We start from the raw sequence: 14,082 nt of genomic DNA, 5'->3' as shown, positions 1-14,082 counted from the left end.
GCTGGAACCATGTGCATTTGCCTTTCTATTGGATAATTTCAGCAACGTGGAGAGGGGGGACCTGCTGCATGGGTAACAGCTTCTCCTCCATATCTACCTACCCAGGCTTTGCGCCCTATCATGGCGCAACTTCATAGTCTCTACATTGAAGGATGCCTACTACTACTATTTCAGCATCATAGGATGCCTGTAGTCCAGGATCATAGTATAGCTATAGTCAAGCATCATAGAATAGCTGTATGCCAGCATCATAGTATAACTGTAGTTAGTTCAGAATCAGAGTAAAGCTATAGTCCAGCAGCACACTATAGCATACCTGTAGTTATTCCAGCATCATAGAATAGCTGTAGTCCAGCATCATAGAATAGCTGTAGTCCAGCATCATAGAATAGCTGTAGTTACTCCACCATCATAGTATAGTTGTAGTTCAGCATCATAGCATAACTGTATTTTTCCAGCATCATAGTATAACTGTAGTTAGTCCAGCATCATAGCATAGCTATAGATAGTCCACCATCATTGTATACCTATAGTCCAGCATCATAGAATAGCTATAGATAGTCCACCATCATTGTATACCTATAGTCCAGCATCATAGTATAGCTGTAGTTAGTCCAGCATCATAGTATAGCTGTAGTTAGTCCAGCATCATAGTATAGCTGTAGTTAGTCCAGCATCATAGCATAGCTATAGATAGTCCACCATCATTGTATACCTATAGTCCAGCATCATTCAATAAGAGTCGTCCAACATCATAGCATAGCATTCCTGTAGTCCAGAATCATAGAATAACTATAGTCCAGCGTCTTAGCATAGTTGTAGTCCAACATCATAGCATAGCTGCAGTCCAGCATTATTCAATAAAGGTCGTCCAGCAGCATAGCATAGAAGAAGTCCAGCATCAATACATACCTGTAGTCCACTATCATAGCTTAGCTGTAGTCCAGCGTTATAGCATAACTGTAGCCCAGCATCATAGCATACCTGTTGACAAGCATTATAGCATACCTGTAGTCAAGCATCATAGCATAGCTCTAGTCCAACATCATAGCATACCTGTAGTTATTCCAGCATCAGAGTATAGCTGTAGTTCAGCATCATAGTATAACTGTAGTCCAGCATCATAGTAGAGCTGTAGTCCAGCATCATAGTAGAGCTGTAGTTAGTCCAGCATCATAGCATAGCTATAGATAGTCCACCATCATTGTATACCTAAAGTTCAGCATCACAGAATAGCTGTATGCCAGCATAATAGTATATCTGTAGTTAGTCCAGCTACAGAGTATAGCTGTAGTCCAGCATCATAGCATACCTGTAGTTATTCCAGCATCATAGTATAGCTATAGTAAGTCCAGCATCATAGCATAGCTGTTGTTATTCCAGCATCAGAGCAAACCTGTCGTCAAGCATCATAGCATAACTGTAGTCAAACATGGAATCATACCTGTAGTCCAGCATCATAACATGCCTTTAGTCCAGCATCATATCAAAACTGTTGTCAGGACTTAAAGGATAGCTGAAGTCAATCATCATTGCATAGCTGTAGTCTAACATCATACCAAACCTGTAGTCCAAAATCATAGCATAGCTTTTCTCCAGCATCGTAGCATAGCTCTAATCCAGCATTAAAGCATATCTGTAATCCAGCATCATAGCATAGCTACAGTCCACCATCATAGCATACCTGTAGTCCAGCATCATAGCATAACTGTAGTCCAGAATCATACCATGGATGTAGTCTTGAATTATAGCATGCCTATAGTCCAGCATCATATGATGTGATGCTATGATGTCTATGATGAAAGACTACAGTTATGCTATGATGCTTTTGTCGAGCATCATAGCATAACTGTAGTCCAGCATCATAGCATACCTGTAGTCGAACATCATAGCACAACTGAAGTCGAGCATTATAGCATATCTCTAGTCCAGCATCATATCATAATTGTAGTAAAGCAACATAGCATAACTGAATTCCAGCGTCATAGCACACCTAGCAACACACCATAGCACATAGCACTGCATAGCATAGCATAGTCCAGCATCATTGAAAAGCTGTAGTCTATCATCATAGCATAACTGCAGTTCAGAATACTAGCATTCCTGTGGTCCAATGTCATAGCATAACTTTAGTTCAGCGTCAAAGCATAATTGTAGTCCAGCATCACAGAATAGCTCTAGTCCAAGATCATAGAATACTGTAGTCCAACATCACAGCATAACTGAAGTCCTGTATCATTCCATAGGAGTCATCCAGCATCATTGCATAGCTGTAGTCCAGCATCATTACATAACTGTATTCCAGCATCAGAGCATTGCTGTATTCCAGCATCATAGCATAACTCAAATACAGCATCATAGCATAACTGAATTAAAGCACCATAGCATTGGTGTAGTCCAGCATTATTTTAAAGCTGTAGTCCAGCATCATAGCATAGCTCTAGTCAAGCATCATATCACAGATGTATTTCAGCATCACAACATAATTCTAGTCAAACATCACAGCATAGCTGTAGCCCAGCGTCAGAACTTAACTGTACTCCAGCATCATAGTATTGCTGTGGTCCAGAACAATATCTTAGCTGTAGTTCAGCATCATTGAATAGCTGTAGTCATCATCATAGCGTAGGTGAAGTCAAGTATCACACTATACCTGTAGTCCAACAACATGCACCGTTGCATAGCTGTAGTCGAGCATCATTCCAATACTGTAGTCTATCATCATAGCATTGCTAATGTCCAGCTTCATACCATAGTTGTAGTCCAGCATCATAGCATAGCTGTAGTCTAGCTTCATAGCATAACAGTATTCCTATCCAATGTTATAGCATAACTGTAGTCCAGCATCATAGCATAGCTGTAGTCCAGTATCATAGCATAACTGTAGTCCAGCATCAAAGCAAAAATGTAGTCAAAGATCGTGGAATAACTTTAGTTCAGCATCATAGCATATATGTTGACCAACATCATAACATAACTGTAGTCCAGCATCATAGCACACCTGTAGTCGAGCATCATAGAATAACTGTAGTCGAGCATCATATCATAATTGTAGTAAAGCAGCATAGCTTAACTGAAGTCCAGCGTCATACCATAGCTGTAGTCTATCATCATAGCATAACTGCGGTTCAGAGTCCTAGCATTCCAGTAGTCCAGTATCATAGCATAACTGTAGTCCAGCGTCATGGCATAATTGTAGTCCAGCATATAACTACATACAATACATATAATACAGTATAACTGTATTCCATAATCATTAGAGCATTAATGTAGTCCAATATCATAACGAAGCTGTAGTCCAACGTAACTGTAATCCAGCATGATAGCATAGCTGAAGTCCAGCTTCATAACATACCTGTTGTCATCTATCACAGCATAGCTGCAGTCCACCATCATAGCATAACTGTAGTCCACTATTATAGCATAGCTGTCGTCCAGAATTATAGCGTAGCGATAGTAGCATGACTGAAGGCCAGCATTACAGCAGAGCTGTAGTCTAGTATAATAGCATACCTGTATTACAGCATCTTATTATAAATGTAATCCAGATTCATAGCATAGCTGTAGTCCAGCATCATAGCATCGCTGTAGTCCAGCATCATAGCATAACTGTAGCCCAGCATCATAGCAAATGGAAGTCCAACATCATAGAATAGCTGTAATCCTGCATCATAGCATAGCTGTAGTCTTCATCATAGCATTGCTGTGGGTCATCATCATAACATAACTATAATCCAATGTCACAGCTTACCTGTAGTCCAGCATCATATCATAACTGTAGCTCTTCATCATATCATAACTGTTGTCCAGCATCATAGCAAAGCTGTAGTCCAGTATCATTGCATAACTGTTTTCCAGAATCCTACAATATCTGTATTCCACAATTGTAGCACAGCTGTCGTCCTGCATCATAGCATAGCTGTAGTCCACCATCATAACGTAACTGTAGTCCAGCATCATAGTATACCTGTAGTCCAGCATCATAACATAACTATAGTCCAGCATATTAGTATTGATGTTGTCCAACACCTTATCTTAGCTGTTGTTCAGCATCATAGCATAACTGTAGTTCAGCATCATAGCATAACTGTAGTCTAGCATCATAGCATAACTGTAGTCTAGCATCATAGCATAACTCTAGTCTAACATTATTGCATACCTGTAGCCCAGCATCATAGCATTACTGTAGTCCAGCATCATAGCATTACTGTAGCCCAGCATCATAGCATTACTGTAGTCCAGCATCATAGCATTACTGTAGCCCAGCATCATAGCATAACTGTAGTCCAGCATCATAGCATTACTGTAGCCCAGCATCATAGCATTACTGTAGTCCAGCATCATAGCATTACTGTAGCCCAGCATCATAGCATTACTGTAGTCCAGCATCATAGCATTACTGTAGCCCAGCATCATAGCATTACTGTAGTCCAGCATCATAGCATTACTGTAGCCCAGCATCATAGCATTACTGTAGTCCAGCATCATAGCATTACTGTAGCCCAGCATCATAGCATTACTGTAGCCCAGCATCATAGCATTACTGTAGTCCAGCATCATAGCATTACTGTAGTCCAGCATCATAGCATAACTGTAGTTTTTTATTATTATTATTTTTCTACCACAGACGTGGCCAGACATTTACAATGCTAACCAGAATATATACATTTTCTTCTGTCCTCCATGGACAGGGTTAGAGATGTGTTAAACATATAGTTCAAGGGTTTATTGAACACTCAACCACAGAAGGTGATTCGGTGCTTTTAAAATGCTAAGCTAACCTAACGGCCTGGTCGACGACCGGGCCGCGGGGTCGCTGAGCCACGGAATCACCTAAAGGTAGGTAAGGTACATACGTAAATACATAGATACACAGATTTACGCATGCCCAACATAGAGGTTCGATGTGTCTTTTACATAGTGTCATTAATGTGCATTTACAAAGGTGAAATATAATTCTGATCAACTTCCATATATACTTTATACACATACATATACATACACACACATACATATATGCACACACATGCATTCACATACATTTGTCTTTTACTCTGACAGGGTGAGATAGCTGATAGAGAAACTAGTGTGCAATTAAGCACTTAATCACTGAAGGTGATTAAGGTGCTTTTACAAGCTCAGGTTATATAGTTACATCACATACATACATTGTATAATTGATACATTACATGGTCAATCTTGGGTACAAGTCCAATATATCATCCAGTGTTCCAGTACTCATATAGTAATTACACAGTTCAGCATACCTTTGCCCAGAATGGCGAAAGTCAGTCAATATGGGACATTCTACAATAAAATGTTCAAGAAAGTGCATGTTTTCTCTTTCACAAAGTTGACACATTGTGTACTCGACATTTGGGGTTTGAGAAAGCTGCCAGATACGTCTATATCCCAGGCGTATTCTGGCCACTATAACATCACATTGCCGGGTTCTTGTTCTATTAGTCCCATATGTGAATGTCTCCTCACGATATCTATCATAATATTTAATGCTACAACTTTCAGGTCTTTGTGAATTTGTTAGGTCGGTGAGATCTTCATTAGATATTTGTTTAAGTATTCTCTTTGTCACTGCTAATGAAACACCCATATCAATTTCTACCACTGGTTTTCTGCAGGCTGTCTTTACAAGCATGTCAACAGTGTCATGCCTTGAGATGCCAACATGTGATGATATCCATAGGAATTTAATTTCAATCTGTTTTCTTTAGCAGCTAAAACATTCATTCGAATATCACTGACTATTTTCTGGGTGTCACTACTATGTGCGTTCAATGCCAGGAGTGCACTCTGCGAGTCACAGTATATAAGTCCACTGCCTTTGTCTTTTAAAAATTCAGTGGCAAGGTATATGCCTGCAAGTTCGGTTTGAGTTGTACTTGCCCAGTCATTGACGCGCTTCATTGCTGTATGTACGAGAGAAGATTGTTCAAATATGTTACATGCACATCCGGTACATCGTCCACCTTCTTCTACAGAGCCGTCGGTATAGCACTGATAAACATCGTTACCCATACTCTGAGTACTTTCAGTGATGCTTTTCAGTGTTAACTGTTTTAATAATGTAGTGTGCACACTATCTTTCTTGGGCGCATTTACAAAATCAACTGATAGATCCCAGTTATCCCATGGAGTAATTGGCTGATTAATCATTAGTTGAGTTGGGTACATATTTAATATTTTGATGGAGTTGGCTACCTTGTAGAACCAATATACATAATCAGATTTCGTTCTTCTTCTATAGACCTCAGGTGAGTGCAGCATATTAGAAAGTTTAGCTTGAAACTTCATGTGTTGTCTAGATCTACTCAATGCCTTCACGCCGAAAACTGTGCTAATAGACAAAATTCTCTCACTTATGGTAGGTAATTTTAATTCTCTGCTCTCTGCTCTCATATTAACTATTCTCGTGGATTTTGGAGCCCCAAGGATGAGACGCATAGCTTCATTTTGCAAGGTTTCAAGAGATTTCAGCTCTTTGTCAGTATACAGTGTGAGATGTAGAGCATTGTAGTCAATCACAGAGAGTATAAATGATACATAAAACATTCTAGCAAGTCTCACGTTAAGTCCATGATTGACACCAACAAGGACCCGCAAGGGCTTTAATCTCTCCCAAAGTCTCCTCTTGAGAGAAGAAAGGTACCCAGGGTCGTTAATGGGGACACCAAGGTATCTGTAAGACTCGCAGTTCTCAAGTGCTCGCCCATCTATATGATAACTGGCTGGTGGAATACGACATGGAATGAGGGCACGAGTTTTCTGTACAGAGATAAGGAGGCCACATTCCTCAGCTCTAGTAGCAAAAGCGTCGAGCAGAACTGACATTCTAGGCTCGGTGGCAGCCTGTAAACATATATCATCAGCATAACAGATGACAGTGTCTTCATTATTAGTTAGAAGATCTTTAATAAGTTTATGCATCAGAACGTTGAACAACAAGGGGCTGAGTACTGTAGTCTACCATCATAGCATAACAGTAGTCCATCAACATATCATAATTGTAGTCCAGCATCATAGCATAACTGAAATCCAGCGTCATAACATAGCTATAGTCCAGCATCATTGCATAACCGTAGCCCCAGCATCATAGCATACCTCGTGACTAGCATCATAGCATAACTTTAGTCCAGCATTATAGCATAACTGTAGTCCAGCATCATAACATAAATGTAGTCCAGCATCATATCATAATTGTAGTCCAGCAACATAGCATAGCAAAGTCCAGAATCATAACATCTCTGAAGTCCAGCATTATAACATAATTGTAATCCATTATCATGGCAATCCTGTAGTGCAGAATCATAACATAACTTAGTCCTGCGACATAGCATAATTGTAGACCAGCGTCATATAATAACTCTAGTCCAGCATTATAGCATAACTGTAGTCTAGCATCATAGCATAGCTGTAGTTCAGTATAACATAACTCTAGTCCAACATTATTGCATAGCTGTAGTACAGCATAATTGCATGCTGTAGTACAGCATAATTGCATAGCTGTAGTCCTGCATCATAGCATAGCTATTGTCCAGCATCATAGCATAAATGTAGTCCAACATCATAGCATAAATGTAGTCCAACATCATAGCTGGACTGGACTACCTGTCGACCAGCATCATAGCATAACTGTAGTCCGTCAACATATCATAATTGTAGTCCAGCGTCCTTGCATAACTGAAGTCTAGCATCATAGCATTCCTGCAGTCCAGTACGTTATATTAGCTGTAGTTCAGCATCATAGCTTAGCTGTAGTATCGCATCATACGATACCTGTAGTCAAACATCATAGCTGTTCTAAAACATCATATCACAGCTGTAATCTAGCATCATAGAATAGATGTTGTCCAGCATCATGGCATAGTTGTAGTTCAGCATCATTACATAACTGTAGTACATCAGCAGATCATAACTGAAGTCCAGCATCATTGTTTAGCTGCATTCGGACATCATAGCATACCTGTAGTCGAGCATCATAGCATAACACTATTCCAGCATCATAGCATAGCCTTAGTCCATAATCATAGCATACCTGTAATCCAGCATTATTGCATAGCTGTAGTCCAGCTTCATTGCGTACTTCTAGTCGAGCATCATAGCATAACTGTAGTCCAGCATCATAGAATAGCTTTAGTCCAGCATCATAGTATAATTGAAGTCCAACATCATAGCATAACTATACCTGGTTGATGGGGTTCTGGGAGTTCTTCTACTCCCCAAGCCCGGCCCGAGGCCAGGCTTGACTTGTGAGAGTTTGGTCCACCAGGCTGTTGCTTGGAGCGGCCCGCAGGCCCACATACCCACCACAGCCCGGTTGGTCCGACACTCCTTGGAGGAAACTATCTAGTCACGACAATATTTCTTATGCTCGCTGGGAGGACGTTGAACAACCGCGGACCTCTGATGTTCATACAGTGTTCTCTGATTGTGCCTATGGCACCTCTGCTCTTCACTGGTTCTATTCTGCATTTTCTTCCATGCAGAATATAGTCCAGCATCATTCCATAGGGGTCGTCCAGCATCATAACATTGCTGCAGTCCAGCATCATAGCTTAGCTGTAGTCAAGCAACATAGCATAGTTGTAGTCCAGCATCATAGCATACCTGTAGTTCAGCATCATAGCATAACTGTAGCCTAGCATCATAGCATACCTCTTGACTAGCATCATAGCATAATTGTAGTGCAGCATCATAGCATAACTGTAGTCCAGCATCATCAGTGCATAACTATAGTCCAGCATCATAGCATAGCTGTTGTTCAGCATCATAGCATAGCTGATGTTCACCATCATAGCATAACTGTAGTCCAGCATCACTACATAGCTGTAGTCTAGCATTATAGCATAGCTGTGGGCGAGCATCATAGCATAGCTCTAGTCGAGCATCGTAGCGTAACTGCAGTCCAGCAAAATAGCATAATTGTAGTCTATCATCATAGCAAACCTGAAGTTCAGCATTATTGCATAGCTGTAGGACAGCATCATAGCATAACTGCAGTCCAGCATCGTAATATACCTGTAGTCGAGCATCATAGCAGAGCTGAAGTCTAGCTTCATCACAAAACTGTAATCCACTATCTTAGCATTCCTATAGTCAATATAGGAATCATAGCATAACTGTAGTCCTGCGACATAGCATAATTGTAGTCCAGCATCATAGAATAGCTCTAGTCCAGCATCATAGAATAACTGTAGTCCAACATCATAGCATATCTGCAGTCCAACAACATAGCGAAACTGTAGTCTAACATCTATATAAATATAAATTTAGTAAAGGAGTAAAAAGCATTACTCCTAACCAAAACATAAACCTGATCATATTCTACAAAACCAAGAAGACTTCCGAACTCCTTATCAAAAACAGCCCGAAGCCGACGGAGAACCCTCTACAGCAGTCAAGCGTTGTATACATGTACACTTGCCCCCACGAAGGATGTAACCTTCAATCTAAGTACATAGGTATGACGTCGACCAAGCTGACGAGGCGTTTGACCTGTCATCTTCAATCCGGTGCTCCCAGGAATCACATGAGACAAGCCCATGACATCACCCTAACAAAAGAAATGTTGAACAAAAATACCTGCATAATAGACAAAATCGAAGATGCAAGAAGATTACAAATTCTTGAAGCAATTCACATAAGAACAGAACAACCTACCATGAACACCCAAATCACGGAACTATTTACTCTACCCACCATGAGAGTAAGGACAAGACCAAAACATAACGATGCCAACACAGAAGACAATGTTCAACATAACAGGCCAATTACACCTGATTAATCTTTGTATGTAGATAGGAGCTGCCTCGTATGGGCCAATAAGCCTTCTGCAGTTACCTCTATTCTTACGTTCTTATGTTTCACCCCACATTTATCCCTTATGTATCCCCCCCCCCCATGTTTTCACCTTTGTCTTATCACCTGACCCAGTGCGGGTATAAAATCAACCAGTCCTGAAAATTCTTTTCACTTGAGAATGAACCATGGAGGTTCGAAACGTTGTGCAAATTGTATAAATAAGTGTAATACATTCTATAGTAATTCACTTCTTTTCTTCACCTTGAAATTACGAAAAGGAGTTTTGGAGAACTCCTATTTCAGCTAAGCCCTGATGCTAAGAAAATAGAGGGATTGAAGCCCTAAACCAGAAGATAGTAAATACAGAATATGCGGTCATATTCAATGAGACATGTTTGAAAGAAAACCTGCTGCCAGTATACACCAATAAAAATAAATGGCAATGGTCGTTTGTGCATAACCTCTAATCTCCGAAAGTTCTTCACCGATTGCTTTGAAATTTTCACACAACGTTCCATTCACATCCGAGCAGGTGTTTATATACATATTATATAGATGTCACGTCTGTAACGGTAAAAAAAAACATGCTTTTTCTGAAAAACTGTGTTTTTCATGTGTGTTTGATTTGAGGGAAATCTTCGAAACCTCTTTACCGATTGCTTTGAAATTTTGACACAATGTTCCATTCCAATAGGCGCATCTTAATATATATCTACTAAATACATGCCTCACTTGTGACAGGAAAAATCATGCTTTATTTTGAAAAACAGCGCCATCTGTTAGACGTAAGAACAGCACACGCTGTAATCTCCGGAAGCTGTAGTCCAGCATCATAGCATAACTGTAGTCCAGTATCATACCAAAGCAGTCGTTCTTCATCATAGCTTAGCTGTAGTCCAGCATCATAGCATAACTGTAGTCCAGTATCATAGCATAACTGTAGTCCAGTATCATACCAAAGCAGTCGTTCTTCATCATAGCTTAGCTGTAGTCCAGCATCATAGCATAACTGTAGTCCAGTATCATAGCATAACTGTAGTCCAGTATCATACCAAAGCAGTCGTTCTTCATCATAGCTTAGCTGTAGTCCAGCATCATAGCATAACTGTAGTCCAGCATCATAGCATAACTGTAGTCCAGTATCATACCAAAGCAGTCGTTCTTCATCATAGCTTAGCTGTAGTCCAGCATCATAGCATAACTGTAGTCCAGCATCATAGCATAACTGTAGTCCAGCATCATAGCATAACTGTAGTCCAGTATCATACCAAAGCAGTCGTTCTTCATCATAGCTTAGCTGTAGTCCAGCATCATAGCATAACTGTAGTCCAGCATCATAGCATAACTGTAGTCCAGTATCATACCAAAGCGGTCGTTCTTCATCATAGCTTAGCTGTAGTCCAGCATCATAGCATAACTGTAGTCCAGCATCATAGCATAACTGTAGTCCAGTATCATATCAAAGCGGTCGTTCTTCATCATAGCTTAGCTGTAGTCCAGCATCATAGCATAACTGTAGTCCAGCATCATAGCATAACTGTAGTCCAGTATCATACCAAAGCAGTCGTTCTTCATCATAGCTTAGCTGTAGTCCAGCATCATAGCATAACTGTAGTCCAGCATCATAGCATAACTGTAGTCCAGTATCATACCAAAGCAGTCGTTCTTCATCATAGCTTAGCTGTAGTCCAGCATCATAGCATAACTGTAGTCCAGCATCATAGCATAACTGTAGTCCAGTATCATACCAAAGCAGTCGTTCTTCATCATAGCTTAGCTGTAGTCCAGCATCATAGCATAACTGTAGTCCAGCATCATAGCATAACTGTAGTCCAGTATCATACCAAAGCGGTCGTTCTTCATCATAGCTTAGCTGTAGTCCAGCATCATAGCATAACTGTAGTCCAGCATCATAGCATAACTGTAGTCCAGTATCATACCAAAGCGGTCGTTCTTCATCATAGCATAACTGTAGTCCAGCATCATAGCATAACTGTAGTCCAGCATCATAGCATAACTGTAGTCCAGTATCATACCAAAGCGGTCGTTCTTCATCATAGCATAACTGTAGTCCAGTATCATACCAAAGCGGTCGTTCTTCATCATAGCTTAGCTGTAGTCCAGCATCATAGCATAACTGTAGTCCAGCATCATAGCATAACTGTAGTCCAGTATCATATCAAAGCGGTCGTTCTTCATCATAGCTTAGCTGTAGTCCAGCATCATAGCATAACTGTAGTCCAGCATCATAGCATAACTGTAGTCCAGTATCATAGAAAACTGTAGTCCAGCGTCATTGCATAACTGTCATCTAGCATCATAGCATACCTGTAGTCCAGTATCATAGATTACATGTAGAACAGCAACATAGCATAGCTGAAGTCCAGTATCATAGATTACATATAGTACAGCAACATAGCATAGCTGAAGTCATAAAAAAATAAGAATTGTAACATTTAAAAGACCAATACTAACTCTCCGTAATGTGTTACAGTATTACCTGGAGCTGGTTGACCCTTACCAAGCAGAGAACACAGAGAGCAGTTTCCTGAGCATGCTGCAGAGTCCTGATTATTCCTCAAAAGTGCGTGATGTAAGTCCAAATATTGATGATGTACCATATGAGATGGCATTCAGTCCAAGTCCATTTCAAGATGTTTTGATAGATGGTGAGACCCACAATGATCAGCGTGTTCACACACCACGTCTAACATCTTTACAAATTGATTTACTTCAGCAGGAGACTGGAATGACTAGTACAAGCTCAGCTGGACCATATCTTGATATGTCCTCACCCGCCAGAAAGTATCAAAATAGTTTTAGCTTTGACCAAGAAACTGTGACATCTCCGTCAGATCAGAAGAGCGAAACACTATCCGAGAACTGTGATGAAGAAACAGATAGAGCTGATGGTGATCTCTATCTCCCGATGGCTCCTGGATCACCATCAAGTGAGTTATAGAAACCAATAAAATTCTCCAGCAATTATCAAGATTGGAGATGTTCCAAAATTTCAGAGATTTCCAGATAGACAAGATCTTGGCAATCCTGTTTCGCCTCATCGCGAACTGGTTCATAGAACGTCATAAGTGGAGGAGCATGACAGCGGCCTGTACAGCCCCAGAACATGCACGCAAACAAGCCCCCAGTTACATGACTACAAGCAACTTTCTTAAATCTAAATAAAACTCTCGTCTAGCGACATAGCATAATTGTAGTCCATCATCATAGAATAGCTCTAGTCCAGCATCTTAGTATAACTGAAGTCCAACGTCATAGCATAACTATAGTCCAGCATCATTCCATAGGGGTCATTACCTACCATTACCTTATTAATCAGGCTACGAAAGAATTAAAAAAAAATAAATGCGAACAGCTTTTGACGATGAAAGCCACGACCCACGAAAAGAGATTAAAGAAACCAAGCATGCAGGCGGTTGTACTAATTTTGTTGTCTAAGAAAGCAGTCAGAACTGTACAAGAAGTTTCTATTGGATTACTTTCCAAACCTGAACAAGAGTTCACCAGAGAGCAAAGCTAAGACTTATTCCTTCATATATTATGGGATGAACAATGCCATAACCGAGGAACCAACAGCAGCATAAGCTGCTATATTGACGAACAACACAATGTGTTCATAATATTCAATTATAGAATGTTTAAATAAATATATTAATACCTCTAGATTTAAAGTACGTGAATCATTTAATAAAACAACAAGTTTAACAAAAATCTAAATTCCTGTTACATATTTGTGAGTGAGTATGAGGCAACAAAAATTTTTGTACATGGCAGAATGAATTTGGTATTTATTTTGTGTTTTGTATTTTAACTTGTATTAAGTCATATGTAACTACATAATGCAGTGCACCAGTACACATTACCAGATAATGCAGTGCACCAGTACACTACATTACCAGATAATGCAGTGCTCCAGTACACTACATTACCAGATAATGCAGTGCTCCAGTACACTACATTACCAGATAATGCAGTGCACCAGTACACTACATTACCAGATAATGCAGTGCACCAGTACACTACATTACCAGATAATGCAGTGCACCAGTACACATTACCAGATAATGCAGTGCTCCAGTACACATTACCAGATAATGCAGTGCACCAGTACACATTACCAGATAATGCAGTGCACCAGTACACTACATTACCAGATAATGCAGTGCACCAGTACACATTACCAGATAATGCAGTGCTCCAGTACACTACATTACCAGATAATGCAGTGTTCCAGTACACATT

At 40.1% G+C, this 14,082-nt stretch overlaps 1 protein-coding gene across 1 annotated transcript in view; it reads left to right on the top strand.

Moving 5' to 3' along the window:
* Window positions 1-13,628, top strand: part of LOC123762807 (uncharacterized) — a 214,287-nt gene extending 200,659 nt beyond the window's left edge. The window contains exon 25 of the mRNA XM_069332019.1: window positions 12,314-13,628. Coding sequence (XP_069188120.1) covers window positions 12,314-12,781 — 468 coding nt within the window. The 3' untranslated portion in view covers window positions 12,782-13,628. The remainder of the gene's footprint in view (window positions 1-12,313) is intronic.
* Window positions 13,629-14,082: the final 454 nt, after the last annotated feature.

The sequence above is a fragment of the Procambarus clarkii genome, chromosome 27 (assembly GCF_040958095.1).
Source record: "Procambarus clarkii isolate CNS0578487 chromosome 27, FALCON_Pclarkii_2.0, whole genome shotgun sequence".
Lineage (NCBI taxonomy): Eukaryota > Metazoa > Arthropoda > Malacostraca > Decapoda > Cambaridae > Procambarus > Procambarus clarkii.
This window is presented reverse-complemented; position numbering and strand designations above follow the sequence as displayed.